A 16,073-nucleotide genomic window follows, 5' to 3' on the forward strand; every position below is an offset into this window, starting at 1 on the left:
GTTAAGAGTAAGTATATCCCAGAGAAGCAAAAAAAAAATGCCTTTAGGACCTATCATCAAAGTTTCTTAAACACTTAAGAAAGTCTCATCCTGATAGTATGTTCTTTGGACTGGCACAAAACACATTCTCTGCTGTTTCATTAGGCATTTTTGGCCTAATCCTAAGCATACTATGACTATTCACTTTTGCAAGTACGTGGTGGCTGGGATATTACAAGTTGCTTTTAAGCTAAAATATCACTTCATACTATTTCTGTACCTATTTCCCTTTCAATTCATCTCTTCTTTCCAAGATTCCTTTTTAATATAAAGTAAGTATTCTACTTCCCATAGCTGCTTACAAAATCGATTTGGTTAGAAAACTTAATGCTACTTTTGTTGCAATACTACTGCTTTTCCTGAACAGTTGTTTCTGTATAGGTGTAAAACTGTGTGTGTATCAACCCTTCCTCCAGACACGATGCCCCTAAAGCTTCACTCCTATTTGGAGCTGCTTGTACCAGAAGAAAACAATTTTCAGGCCAGTATCTGCTGAGAAATCTTTTGTTTACCTTGAACCATAGTATAGAAAGAATCGATTGATGATAAGTTGGAAGTGATGCTGACATCTTCCTCTCTGCTGGATGACTCAATGTCCACTGTAATGGCCCTTTCCATTTCCCCGTGAAGGTTAGTGACGACTCCAGTTGGGAATGTAACATTTGTTAGACGGCCCTCGCTATCATAGCTAAAAAAAATAAAGGTCCAGAAATGATATATAGCAGGAACAAATTGTTTTCACTTACAACTAAAATGAACAAAAACACCAGCTACTCATATTGTTAAGGCACTTTCGCTTTTTTATGTGTGCATGGGATAGGCATAGCAAAGACTTCAAACATGCTTTGAAGTACTCAAAAGACTGCTTAACATACAGCAGCCTCAATGGTGATAACAAGAGCAAACAGATGGATCTTCAGCTCTGCATATTACTCTTTGAAGTGTGACCAGATCCTGCTGCACATCTAATTCAGCATTTCAAAGGAAGCATATTTATTGGTACTAAATTCTGTAGCATTCTGTACTTACTCCCTCTTACTGGAGTAGATTTTGCTGTTACTGTAGGAATCCTCAAAATTTTTGAAATAAGGGTATCTTAATAGGAGTGTCTATTCAATGGGTATGCAGAACACCTGTACTCCTGAGTGCTTAATGTCCCTTGTATTACTATGAGCAGAGTCTGGGGTAATATTTAATCTACTTAAGCTGCTTGTAGCTGGAAACCAGAACAGCTAGCATCTCGAACTGTTAACTACTTGTGAACTGATTGAGAATTGTGACACAAACCATGAGATTTTTTTTTTTTCTGTGTCTACTGACATTTATTTAAACCAACAGCTATATATCCATTTAACATGAATAGGTAGACAGAATTTCTGTAATTGAAGTAGATCTTGGTACATGACCAGAGACCATGCTTACAAATCCAAATCCAAACATGCATTTTGGTCACAGTATAGGGAGAAGTAAAGCACTGTGTGAGCTTCTGGTCATAAAGCTTGTCTTTAAGATTAGCTCTTCCAGTGGTAGAGTCCTGATTTGTCAGCCTAGGTGTTCAGCTGAAGCTCCTTGTTTTGAAGGATAGCCTGCCCATAGCTGCAACAGAGAGAAAAAAGCATCCGAAGGAGGATTTCATGCCCACTTATGACCTGTTTGCTCTCAGTTTTCCATCCCTCTCCTGTGACCATGTAGGGGGAAGCTGAACAATGCCTTAGTCTCTTAAAGTAACTAGAACATGACCCTGCAGGTCCTCACAGTGTGCTAGACATTTCATGCTGATATTTATCATCAAAATTGCTCCTACTGGAACAGAAAAGCAAAACCAAGAAAAGCCCCCCAAAAGCCCCAAGCATATCACTGAGGCCACACAAACTCTTTTTCTTAAAATGAGAGAATTAATCCTAACAGCTGTAACCCACAACACTACCTTTCTCTGAACAGCATGAGTACTGCACAGCATTGCTGTAACTGAAAGGATTAACTTAAGAAAAGCTTTCTTCCAGTTTGCTTACTCTGTAGATTTGACAGCTTTTTGCATACAGTCATTTCCATCCTTTTAGCACAGTTGATTTCCTTTTGTTTATGTAAGACTTTCACTTAGCAACAGGCAAGAGAAAAGAATGTTTAAAAATCAGAAACCATACTGCAAAAGCCAGGGAAGTCAAGTGAGAAAACTTATTTTTTGAAGTTAAGTACGTTTCAAGATAATGGGGTTTCTTCCAGTGTGTTTCTGTCCCTAATTGTGGTTCTTTTTCACATACTGGACTTGGCAAGCTGAGATATTCCATTTATGCAGGAGACCAAAACAAACATACTTAAGTTCCTTGTGCATGAATGTGACTGCTAGCCTATTCATGACCTTCAGTCTCATGCCTCAGTTCCAAGAACTTATTTTATTTTCATGCACAACTTCCCTTTCCAACTCCCTGGGGAACATATATTGTCCAATTAGTGTCCTTTTCTATTTTCTGCTTTATGTTTGAAAATGATTCCAAATTACTTTGTTGGGAATTAATTCTATCCTTTGATTACAGTAGTCCGGTACTGGTCTTTATTTCATACAATGCTTACTAAAGCCACAGATGGTGAGATTTCCCTGGAAGAACTTTTTGCCCTTTTAATCACAGTATCTGTGAGAAACTAATTACCATATTTCTCAGTATACCACCTGAGCTGGGAAATGCTACACATCAGTAGTATTCAGCACAGTGTGTGGCTTTAGTGCAGTATGCAGCACTGAACTGTGCTATCCTTCTTTTATGCATTCTTGCTTCCACATTATTATTTTTTGACTGTGCCTGTAGTTCTTGAACTGGTCTCATATTCCACAAATATGGGAAGGCACATCATGAGCCTGAGATAAGCAGTTAATGTTACAGTGGGGGAGAGTTCAAAGACCAGGAAGAAATCATGTTACACATTAATGTTCTTAAAAACACGACTTAAAAGCTGAAAGAATCTTAAAAGCCATGATTGCTTGGTTCAGGCATCCTAGTGCAAGAAGAAAATGTGACTGAGATGTGAAAGGTAAGAATAGGATTTCTCACACTTTTATAGCCAGGAACAAAAAGAAAAAGGGGAAATAGGCCTTTCTACAATTCATTACATATTCCATTTGGTGACAGATTGCTATGTGTGTCCTTCATTTTGTTCACTGTACATCGAATACTAAACTTACTTTATACTTGCTATCTTCTTGCCCACAATCAAAGCCTTATCAATGCACAGCATAGTAACATCACTCACACCTCTGGGCATTCTGAGGCCATTTTTCTTATTACATTCAAATATCCTTGCATTCTGCTGCCAAGGTGAATTTATTCATCCAAGATTGTCAGTTTTAGACTGAGCGATTCCTTTTTATCTGCCTAGTGTTCTAATATTGAAATTGCCCTAGAAGGAATGAGATCTGAAGTCTAGAGGGTGAGTGCCTATATTTGGTATTTCACAGCCTCTTTGATCTTTTCATCCAAACACAAGCTCAGGCACATGTGTTACCATGGAGCCCTCTGATCTTTCTCCTTTGCCAGGCTCCACAGCAAAGCCGTTCCACCAACCTCTTCAATTCCTGAAGAGTGAGTCTCACAGAAACTTTTCAAGAATCTAAACCAGAAACTTGCTCCTTGGACGTGACCTTGAGGGCATTAATCCGCTCAGCTCACTTCTGTTGGCATTAACGCAACAATCTTCATATTTGGTCAATAACTCTGAAGGCAGCAGTGGGGGCAGCTGCCACCACTGCTAGCTGAAGCTCCCCTTAGATCAAATCCTTTTTCTTCCTTAGGATGAGCTGCCACTGCCAGATAGTTTTCCACTTCAGCAGTGAGAATTTCTCAGAGATAATGATTATCAGCTTCCCAGATTCTCGACCTTTTGCTCTTCACCTGCTGGAAGTCTCTCTTCCATTGCTCATCTCCTTCAGTTTTAATTACATGCCTTCCCAGACCATTTTCTGTTCTAGGCTATGTAGGACACTTCTCTTTGCAGTAATAACTTCCTGGTAAGCCTTGCCACAGATGGAAATGTCCTACTTTCTTTATTTTTGACTTGTTTCTCAAGTGTATTTTATCTTACTCTGTAGCACATTTAGCTCAACCCCAAATGCAGAGCTTTATTAATGTTTTATATCAGAATTTATTTCAATGTAGAACAGGGAGCTGTAGAAATAAAGTGTATAGTAAAGGCTGAACCTAAAGCCAATTGCTAATTTATGACTGATAGTGTTTTTCTCCAGACTTCTGCAGCACGATCCCTCAACAAAATAAATTCTGTGATTTTTTTTTTTGTTGTAAACATGTCAGGTTGAAGAGCAAGGCACACCAGTTCCAGCACATTTCAGATAACAAGACATGCAGTCCAAATGCATATTAAGTATTTAAGACTGGTTACAGATTATACTATTAGTTGGGATACTGCAATAGAGAAATGAAGCATGAATACATTTCATAATATAGACATGTATAATTTTGACAGTCGAAAAGTACTGTTATACTTTCACTCAACTCACATTAGGTATTTTCTCTGCATCTCAGATTACCAAGAGTGGCTAAAAAATTTATGGAACATTACCCTACTTATTTCAAACTATTAATGGGAAGCCTTTTATACCTGAGTGCTGCTTCTTGGCAGGTGAGAACAGAAGGTTCAAGGTTGACATTCAGGAGTGCAATGTGTTGTTTTTTTAGGTGCATACCATGCTGACAACATGCTGAAAAATCTGTCCTAACCTGGCAATGAAATGTCTCCCTTGGCTTGTCAAGGCCATTTAAGCTGCATTTACATAGAAGAGTGTTGTCTTTAACATGACAGAATTTTGGTTTCCAAATACATTCTTTCACTTGTATTCAGCCTCCGTAGCACACTCAGGTTTAGTCCCTCCCAAATGAAAGCGAATTCAAAGTTGGAAAATGATGGTAAAGAAATGCCACTCTAGTAGCTCCTTCTCTCAAGCAGTACCCAAAATGGTTACTTTGCCAATCAAAAGGAAAGAAGCCCACAGTTAATATGTCATCACTTTCATTAGCATTTCTTCACCTGTAGGGAGCTTTCCTGTCCCCTACTGGTTTAAAATTGGGCATGGTAAGTTACTGGAAGCTCTAGTTTTGGCCATCTTTAACCATTATGTGGGTTGTAGAAAGAAAGAAACTTTCAACTTGAATGTAATGAATTTTGAATTTTTTTCCTTTTCTCAATTTGTACATTGCTTTCCTCATTTTGATATGCATTTTTGCTTTTGATATGTCTGAAGAGAGACTGAACGAGCCTAAGAATGAAAAAGGTGAAAATAATCTGAAGAATCTGAAGATGCACGGACAGAAATGATTGCTCTTTTTTTTTTTTTTTTGCATTTCTTATTTAGTCTGATTGAAAGAGACACTTCAGTGGATCCATAACTACTCAAATATAACCTGCACATATTCCTTTATTTCCACAAAATAAATTTGTATCTTAAAAGGTTTAGCATCTTGCTTGTGAATTCACACTACAATTATATTGGGAAACCTGAAATATTAAACTATGACTTCCCTTGGAGATATAACAATTACAAAAAACCCCAAAAAACCCAAACAATAAAGAATACGTGGTAAGTCTTCCAAATATTTTGTTTTGCTTAATAAGAAGAAAGCAAATGACAATTTGATATATATTAGTAGTCTGTAAATTATGACAAGTGGAGTTTTAAAATTTTATTTTATCGTTATCTAAGAAGTGATAGCATTTTCCTTTTTTTCTTATCTGGAATATTATTAACATGAGAAAAAATGCAGCCAGGAGGGTCAGCCCTGTCCTAGAGTACAGCAGGCCCAGCATGGCCAGCCAGACAAGGGAGGGATTGTCCTGCTCTGCTCTGCACTGGGGCAGCCTCACCTCGAGTGCTGGGGCAGTTTGGGTGCCACAATATAAAAATGAGATAAAGAGAGCATCCAAGGGAGGGCCAGAGGGTGGAGAAGGGCCTTGAGGGGAAGCTGCATGAGAAGCAGCTGAGGGCACTTGGTCTGTTCATCCTGGAGAAGGGGAGGCTGAGGGGAGACCTCACTGTGGGCTTCAACATCTTTGTGAGGGAAAGTGCAGGGTCAGGGACCAATCTCTTCTCTGTGGTGACCATGATGGGGACCCAAGGGAATGGCATGAAGCTGTGTCAGAGGAGGTTTATGTTGGATATGGTTTATATTGGAAAAGGTTCTTCATCTAGATGATGGTCAGGCCCTGGAACAGGCTCCCCAGGGAAGTGATCACAGCACCAAGCCTGACAGAATCAAGGAATTGTTTGCACAACACTCTCAGACACATGGTGTGACTCTTGGGGCTGTTCTGTGCAGGGCCAGGCCTGGGAGCTGGACATTGATGATCCTTGTGAGTCCCTTCCAACTCAGAATATTATATGATTTTATGAAAAAAATCAACATTCTTTCCAATTTTACAGAATTCTAAATATATGAAAATAATATTTTCCTTTCTTTTCCTTTTCTTTCCTCCATTATTCCTTTCCCCTCTCCCTCTCCCTTTTCCTTTCACCTGTCCCTTTTTATTTATTTTCCTTTTCCCTTCTGTTGTGCCTAGCTCTGAGAAAAAAGTAGATAAACAGGAATTACAGAAAATTGGAATGATTCTAGGAAAAAGTTAAATTTAACTACAGCCAGATTCCCAATTCTGGACAGAAATTTATATGCCTACTTGTTTTTTAATGGAATTTGGGCAAAAAATGCAAACTCACAAAACCAAAGAAGTTACAAGGTCATTAAAACTCTTAGTATCAGCTACATTTATCTGTCCCCCTGTCCAGCCAACTGTCAGATAACTCAAGCTTTTCCTGTGCCTTCATCTGATGGCTTTTCCATAGGGAAAGGGCCTTCACTCTGTTTTCATCTGGGGAAATCTTATAAAACTGTTTGCACAGGTGGTTAAATAATTCAGGTAATGGTCTTTTATCTTAGCAACGTGGTCAGGACGAATTTTTTAGTCCAGGTTTAATGAAGAGATTTCCTCAGCTGGAAAGTGATTGGCAATTTCTCTTTTCACCTTCTTCTGTTATAACTGCAGCTCTTGAGGCTTTTTATTTGTTGTGTCTATTTTGTCATAATGTTAAAAGGACAGTTTTCAGTCTTTTTTTGTAAACCGACATTCAGCACACCAGACGTGAACAATTCACTTAAATAGGCCCTTCCTGACAGCCATAACTCATCTGCAAAACAACAGGCACACTCTGAACGAGAATCACTGCAGGAAATGTGTCTGTTGGAAAGCGAGCTCAAAGGAATGAATCAACACCTTTTCCCATGATAGCTCATTCACTTCCATACAGAGAAGGTTTTGATGCTCATTTTCCACTTCAATGCACGACCAGACAAACAAGCTTCAGTTCAGTGCTTGTGCCGTGTGAGATTGACCACTTTCACAGCCCAATCCAAAATGACTTCTAGGTATTTGGCACCAGGTATTCTAGGGGAGTGGTGCTTTGTGGAGAAAGAAGCAATACATGAATTTACCATGCTGGGGATGCTTTACTTTTTGCCAGAATACTGCTAAACTTCTCACTCACTGCTGTATGGTACAGCAGTCCTCCACGCTGCCCTGACTGCTGCCATGTATATTCTCATAAGGAGCCACAAAACAGAGGAGTCTCTCACAACTCAAATCTGGCATGCACCCTACCTACATGCACACAAACTCACACAAATGAGCAGCATTAATGAAGCCACAGCTTTCTGAAGAGGAGGAGGAACAGCTCTGGAGTGTGTGCCTGGGCAAGGGGTGCACTGGGAGCAGTGGGGGGCAGGCAGTGTGGCTTACATGAGAGGCCCTGGCAGGGATGAAGCAGCTTCCCAGGGCTGGGGCTGTGCCTCAGCAGCTCACAAGTTTTGAACTGAGTGCAGCCAATTCAGGAGCAATTCAAGGGGGCTCGTTCTTATGAAGATGAGACTAAATACAGCAGCTAGGCTGTTAACTACAAGACCTCAACACTCATCTCTCACTTTTCAACTTCCCTGTAATGGGAATTCACTGTCCCTGAGCCCTGTGGGATGCACAGAGGAAGGATTCTGAGTTTGCTAGGGTGTGCCAGCGGGCAGCTTCCCTAACCTCAGGGCTCCTCGGGGCTGCTGCCTTGTCTGTGTGTCACCTCCCCCGCTTTTTAGCTCATCTATTAGTGCACAAATAAACTGTGTGCCTTGTGGATATAAATACCAGAGTATGGCCTTTCAACTAAGAGAAATGTTGGTGTAAATATACTTTGTGTGACATATTGTTCCTTGCTGTAAGGTCTGCTTACACTGTCAGAGCTGAGTGTACAGGCCTTTAGTGAAAAAAGGACATAAGGCTGGTCTGATTGGCCAGACATTTTGTTCACAGAATAAGCTGTAATGCTGCTTTCCCCCCGTAATTCTTATTTGATGGTAGGGTGGGGATTTAATTTAATCTAATTTTTATTTTGAAAGGTAAAAACTCAACAAAGCTGTTTTTACAGAGTCACAAAAAGTGGACAAATCAACTTATTAAATTACATTATGTTTGAAAAGCAAATTTAGCAATGGGAAAACGAAATTAGATGGGTGTATTTTCTTTTTTTTTTAGGGCAGTGGAATACCAAGATAGTAAACAATAATTTTTAGATTCAGGTTCTGTGGTTAATTTAGAGTAACAACCTTATTCCTTGGGAGTACAAATCACATGCAATTAATGCAGGCTTCAGAAGTGAGAACTTTTCCTTCTTGGGGGCGACCTCCAAAGGTAAGGCTTTAAAATGCATGTCCCTTGTAGGCTTTTTAGAGAGCTGATCGGTCTGGCCTCACTGGGACAGCAAGGAAGACCAAATCCCTTGATGGGGCTTGAGGATATGTTTGAATACAGCATGACTGAAAACAGAGATTAACCTTCTCACATGGGTCCTGAGCTGTCCTTCCACCCCCACCACACCAGGCTCCCTGCCTAGTGAGTGTCAAGGAGGGTGAGCTGGCTTGACTCTAGCCTCCCTCACTTCTGTTGGACAAAGAAAACTACCATGGAACAAGATCATTAACATGTCAATAACTAAACAAACGGTATTGTGGAGTCCTTCATAAACCAGAAGTGAGACAGATACTTTTGGGAGCCTGGACAGAGCTGACTGGGTTGACAGTGCAGGACATTTATTTCATTAATACAAACAGAACTGCTTATTTTGCAGCACTATCCTTACTTCTAAGTGCTCTCTTAAACCAGAGACATCACATGCTGACTTTCTGGACAGAAATCAAAGCAATTCTTTCTTTTTCATACATGTAACATGTAATAATATTGCTATGTGTCTTCAGCATTCTGATGTTGATATTATTATCTATTCAATGGCTTCTCAGGTCTGCTTTTATTATGGAGCCTAGTTCTAAGGAGAAGAAACAGTAGCATTCAAGAATGAAGAAATGGGTGAAGATCTATTAGATGAGACATACTACTGCTATCAGTGCAATCTGGGGACAAACTGCAGTTCTCTAAAAAGTGCCACATCCGTATCTGATGTTGTATATTAATGGGTTATTCATACCATGGCTGTTTTTTATTAAGCAGGATGAGTTTGAAACAGCAAGTTTCTCTCCCATGTTAGCACAAGTCTTATAAGACTAAATAATATAATGTTGTATTATGACAGCTACTATAAAGCTGAGTTACAATTCTGATTTAGAAAACTGTGAGACATAACCTCTATTCTTTAAAGTTGAATATAGAAATTAAAAAAATGTATTGAATGATTTGTCTTAAGAAGAAACATGGTAAGTCCTGTCAGCAAGCACAGCCATCACTGAGTTCCTCTCAGAAACTGCATGTTGCATGAAACAGTTACATCCTTGTGTAGTGCTGATGTATTCAGTGTAAAGTTAAAAAAAAAAAACAACCCAAATTAAATATGTCAGGTTGATATTTTTCCCTACAAGTTCTCTTTGGGTAGGGGGCATACTTAGCTTGTTTGAATAGAGAGGAAGAGTTTTAACTGCCTTCTGGCCAGCCTTGCCTCCATGGGCCTACTGAAGATGTGAGAGAGGGTTATGGCTACTAGATCTTAAATTTGTGTCTTATTGAGAGGAGGAGAAACAAATATGCTGTAAGAGAGAAATATCTGTATTGCATGCTGCATTGTGCCAGGCAATGTGGATACAGAGGCACTTATGCAAGGACTGGCCATCTCAAAAATATTCCCAAAAAGACAGTTTGAAAGCAATTAAGGATGAAGAGAATATGTTTTTTGTTGCTTGAGTACATATAGTATGGGAAGATTAAAGACACTGCACTTGTATGTCACAGTTTGCAATCAAGGGCTCATGTGATTCCATAAAAGTCAATGCAAGAACATGATAACTGGCTAAAAAAAAGTGCTTGAATGAATATGGTTAATTATTTTATAGCCACTATATTTTACACCGATGAAGAAGCAGCAGCAGTAAAAGCAGAAGGTACCAAAGGTTGTTGATAGTAAAATGATAAAAATACCTAAAAAGCACTATGATACCAAGGACATTCAGACAGTGTTGTTTAGTAGTGATTAAAAAATTCCAGATTACAATTTTGTACGAAGTTCTGGTATTTCTAAGAAAGCAGAATCAAATTAGAATGAAAGCCCCAAAACTGAAAGTAACAAGAACCCTAGGCATTTTTAGATACTCATAGTACTGAAGTATAAATAGGATAGAAAAATGAACACAAATAGAAACACAAATATTACAGGAGAATAACCCCTCACAAATGTTACTTGAAATGGTACAGAAATAGTAATTATGAAAATTTTGAACCTCTTAATATACAGTAGAAGTGCAAGTGAGCTGACACTACTATTAGGGTATAATTTTAATCTGATCAAATCAAATACTTGCATTTCAGCATAAGTTCCATAGACTTTTCCATAGCCAAATTTCACTATTTCCAAGTCAGACTCCACAGGCAATGTATTAAGATGAAGCAAAAGAAAAACTGCAAAACACTCTGTTCTCTGTTGCCAACTGTTGACAGTTACAGATGATGTGCCTGGTACTTGGGGAAACTAAACAAGTCCAAGCCAGAGGCAATATCTGACTCTGTATCACAGAGTTTTTGGGAAACCACAGCACTGAATGCATTGCTAATAAAAGCATAATATGCAAACTCTGCAGCGTACAGTGAAAAGAGATTTTTGCTTGCGATTCTCTAGAGTCCATAAATTACTGTAAGGATTTCACATTCTGCATGATTTCACCACCTTTCCAAAATAGCTGGAAAGCTCGTTAATTTAACTGTGGGAGCAAAGTAAACTTGTAAGAACTCTGCTTGCTAATGTCACTCTTTTTGCTTCCCGTTGCCTTGAAGACAAGGATTGAGTGGGAGGGAGAGGAGGGGAAGGAGAAGACAAATGAGCTCAGGGCATAAAGTGTCAGGGGAGACATTGGATGGACTGTCAAGAGATACAACAGGAGACTGCAAAGAAATTCACTGCTGGGAAGGAAAAAGCAGGAAAGTCAAACACACCTTCGGGAAATAATGGGAGATGTGGAAAGGAGCAAGATACAAGGTAAGAAAGTAAGGAAACGTAGTAGGAGGTTGTCGGTTTCTCGGCTGTTCAGGTGGCCTGGAAAGGCCCAGGGCGGCCTTGGACAGCCCGCGCTCCAAAGGACGAGAAGAGACTTCAGATCTTTTCTCGGCCTTCAGTGTTTATTAATTGTTTATCTAAAAGATTTTCTTTCAGCCCAACAGAGGTCTGCACAGCAAGCCAGCCATGAGCACACTGCGAGCCCCTGGGGCGGTCACCTATCTTTATACTCAAAATTACGTATACAATATTTATCATTTTTCCCCAATACCTTCTACCCTTATTAACCAGTGCACTTTTAGTAATAACCAATCCCAAAGTGCCAACATCACCACAGAAGATGGAGGCCAAGAAGAAGAAGGAGGACAGGACACGCCCCAATTCCTCCATCTTACTTCTTTAGACCCCCCTGTACAGAAATCCTAAACCCTGTGTTTTACACTCTAATTAACTTATCCCTTCACCATTCACCCAGTGACATCCTCCCATCCTCATACAGGTGTCATCTCCCGTGTAGGATCAAAGTCCAGCCACCAGACACTTCTGGCAACATTCCAGGACTCCCGAGCCCCCCAAGGGTGGTCTCGGCCACTCTGCACCTCCATCCTGAGGTGCTGAGATCCCACAGGAGGTCTGGAGAGCAAAATGGAATAATGGAAGAAAGGCAGTGGATTTCCAGAGAGGAGGACCCATCTTAGTCTGGAACAGATCTCTGCCTGCTGACACTGCTTCTAAAAGAAGAGGAGGAAAAATATGAGAAAGCTGAAAAGAGACAAGGAACAGTGGCTGCTGGGATTACTTCATGTCTAAGGAGCACAACCAACCTGGACCTTCCAGAAGAGCTTGAGAGGGAAGGAGCAGCTGTATTTTTAGAGAGGAGCCTGCAGAAGCAGCCAGGACAGAGGGCCAGATGCCAGGCACCCAGCACTGGGCTGAGCAGGGCCTGTCCCCGAGCAGCTGAAGGGAAGGACTCCGTGTCTGTGCCAGACGGGCACGGTGCCGGCGCTCCCGCGGCGCACAGACCGCAGCCCTGTCCCTGCCACAGCAGCCTCTGCCAGCTCCCCACACAAGCCGAGGGGCACAGAGCAGCCACTGCACAGGGGCACCTGCAGGGCTTCTGGGGCGTTTGCTTCTGCATTTCAAAACCTGGGTCAAGAGAAAATGCTCTTTTTGTATTTCTGTCAGCACCTGGCTTAGCTTTCTGTATGTAAAGTCACAATGGAAACTGCTGCATAGAAATAATGCCATATAGGCTAGCTAGGAAGTGTCACTTCCAAAATGCTAATATGCAGATAATTAGTTTAACTTTTAAGATTTAGCTGTTTAAATGTTCACATTATGCATACATAATATGCAGTTACAGTTAATATTTTCCAGCTCAGATATCTCAGAATTGTGTAAGAGAATTTGATTAGGCTGATTACTTTTATACCTTGTTTGATACTATAATTTCATTATAAAACCTAATCTGGGCAACTTTTAGCCTGATATGGCTCCATTGGTTTTCTTTTAGTATGCATGCATTTTCAATCATTTCTGTAAATGCTCTCTTAACATCATTTTTATTCAGCAAGTTTTTGGACCTCTGAAAACAGGTAACAGTTATTATGAATTTGAGCAACAGTGCGCTTTGAGAAAAGTACACATTCCTGAAATTTAAGGTGTCAGTTTTGATCAGTACACTATAACCCTTAGCAAAACAGAAATTTACAAGTCCATTTTGCCATAAAGATATTAAAAATCCCCCAAGTCTGTAAACAAAGAAAACAGATTATATTATATCCTAAGTAATTCAAGCTAGTAGTTACAAATTCACTGTAAAAACAAAAAAGAATGTAAAAAACCATTTATTGTGTGTCAGTCCTCCCCTTCTTCAGGGAAAGAAGAGACTAAAAAAAATAAACTATAGATTAATTAGTGTCCAGGCTAAAATAAAAAAAAAAAAAGTAATTTTTTTCTGGATCTGATATTAGTGTGATTTAAACTGTGGAAAAAAGCCATGAAAAGAAACAAGACCAAATGTTTTAGTATGTGCCAGAGCAGTGACTGCCAATTTTTGGGATGCAATGTTTTTGCAAATATTTTCCCTTTGTTCTGAAAAGGAAAAAAGAAAGACTGAATCATTTTCATAAACCTGCTTTCAAACCACTGAGAACCCAGCTGAAATGTTATTTGGATCCATGCTCCACTTATACAACCAGACTTGCACAGAAGAATAGTTAACCAAGCTATTCCTGAGTTGCTCCCAAGGCTGAACTTTTTATTCCTAAATGCACTCTATTTTTCCTTCAGCCACTTAAACAGATTTGTGACAACTGAAAGGTGAAAAAACCCAGCTATACTCCAAACTAGTTGATAAAAGGCATTTCTGGTCCATTGGACATTCAAACAGCTGAACATTTTTAGCTGTGAGTGGGAAGAAAGTCTGGATTCGCCATGGAATAGAAATTCTAACCTTTTCTCAAAATATTTTGAAAATTTGAGTAACACAGTAAATAAAATACATAAATTAACTGTGATATTAAAAGAAAATGCATTCAGCAATGAAGTTGAAATATTGTGCTATGAAGCCACAATTATTTATTTTCAGAATTTCTTATTCCTCACTCGATGTTTGAGGGATACCTTTCCATTTTAACAAGGCTTCATTTTTTCAACAGAAAACATTTCACGTGGAAATGTTTTAGCCCATACTACCCACAAACATGAATATGCAGAAGCTGAGAGAGAGACACCCTTGTACATCATGTCACCCCCACACAATCTCTTCTGTGATAATTCACGGGCTCCATCTCTTTTGGCAATAGTAGCAGAAACCTCTCAAAGTCCATCATTGTCAGATTTAATGTTACAAATCATGAGTGCCAACAAGTCACAATTATACTCGATCTTATAATAAAAAATGGCAAAAGACTTGTGTTCACGATTATTTTTTCCTTCAAAAGAGAAATATACAGACATAGATTTGGTGCATGGGGATTTTATGTTCAAAAGAAGCAAGCAGCTATGATGACTGATGGATGTTTTTAAGAATGCTGTTTTGGCAAGAAAAGTAACACAGTGCCTTCCTCCTGCCCCTTATTCCCTGTGGCTTTACGTAATCAGTACAATTTTTTATTTTTGGTTTTAACTTGTACAGAGCATCACAGAAAACATTACTGGAAGGGACCTTGAGAGGTCATGCAGTCCAACCTCTACCCCAGGGCAGGATCTGTTCTTCCTGCACTGGTCCTGAAAGATGTCTGATCTGTTTTTAAAGACAGTCTGTGAAGGGCATCGGGTCACTATCATTGTTGTCTGCTCCAGGGCTCCAAAATCTTCACCGTGAAGTTCCTCCAAATGTCTGATCTGAATCTTCCTTGTTGCAATTAAACAGATTACTGCTTCACCATGGCTACAGGGAGGTGATAAATATCTTTGCTTCTGCAAAAGCCTCATACACTTGCAAATTTGGGAGAGTGAAATTGCCTAGCTTTCTCTATAATTACTTCAGCTTGGGAATTCTAACGAGACATTGGTTGGAGGTAATTGTTTAGGAAGTGCATAAGCAGCAGCTTGCAAATAATCCTAATAGTTACTGAGGGGAATAGCCTGCCCTTTGGGCGCTCTGTAAGTCAGCTGGACATAACCTAACTGAGACCAGAAAGTCTGCATGAAAGCAGATCAGGTGTGAAAGATGGCTATTTGCAGAGTCAGGAAATAGCTGTGTGCTTCATGACACACCGCACCCTAAATTGTCCCCATGACAAAAACGACAGACCCATCACCCACTGAATAGTGAATATAATATCCAGTTTTTCTGAGATCAGGCAGACACCATTAAGATACATTCAGAAGCCACCAGCTACTGCAGTAAACCACAGCAGGCTACACAGAAACTACAGCCAACATGGTGAGAAATTACTGCCCTGATTAAAACTCTAGCTCCTCAATTAGCCAGTATGAATGTCAGCATGATTAAAAGTGCCTCCTGTACCCAGCAGATGCCTTCATTTCTGTACAGGACTTCACTGTCCCCCAAACTGACTGCCTTGCCCATCTTGCCTATGGGAAACAAGTGGCTGTGTCTGTCACAGTTCAACACTGACTTTACTCTCTGTGGAAATGGATGGCTACTCCCAGCCCACCTAATGCTCTGCTTCAGTCTCTCAGCATACAGGACAGGGCTAACTCCACAGAACACTCGCCCTGCCAATCAAACACTTTCTCATTCCTCTGTGTACCCTTGCTGTGCTTCTGTGTCCTCTTGGCAGGACCTAAAAAGATCCCCAGCGGATGCACCAAAGCACAATTAAATATTACAGATGTGTGCTAATGCTTTGGGAAGGTGCCCGCTACCAAAGCCCTGCCAATTTACAGATTATTGTAAGAATACCTTAAAACTGGCAGCAGTACCATCCCACCTGCTGTCTTTGTCAGGGATCAGCATTCCTAGCCCTGTCTCCTCTTCAGGACACAATATGCAGTGAAGCAGCACCTGCTGCTCTTGTGTCTCTGATGGGCATCT

At 40.1% G+C, this 16,073-nt stretch overlaps 1 protein-coding gene across 15 annotated transcripts in view; it reads right to left on the bottom strand.

The window, feature by feature from the left end:
* TENM3 (teneurin transmembrane protein 3) overlaps positions 1-16,073 on the bottom strand; it is a 1,293,822-nt gene that overhangs the window by 18,343 nt on the left and 1,259,406 nt on the right. For all 15 annotated transcript variants that reach the window (XM_063156143.1, XM_063156142.1, XM_063156144.1 and 12 more), the window contains one exon: positions 552-727. In XM_063156143.1, the coding sequence (XP_063012213.1) occupies positions 552-727 (176 nt within the window). The remainder of the gene's footprint in view (positions 1-551; positions 728-16,073) is intronic.

This window comes from Melospiza melodia, chromosome 5, assembly GCF_035770615.1.
Source record: "Melospiza melodia melodia isolate bMelMel2 chromosome 5, bMelMel2.pri, whole genome shotgun sequence".
Lineage (NCBI taxonomy): Eukaryota > Metazoa > Chordata > Aves > Passeriformes > Passerellidae > Melospiza > Melospiza melodia.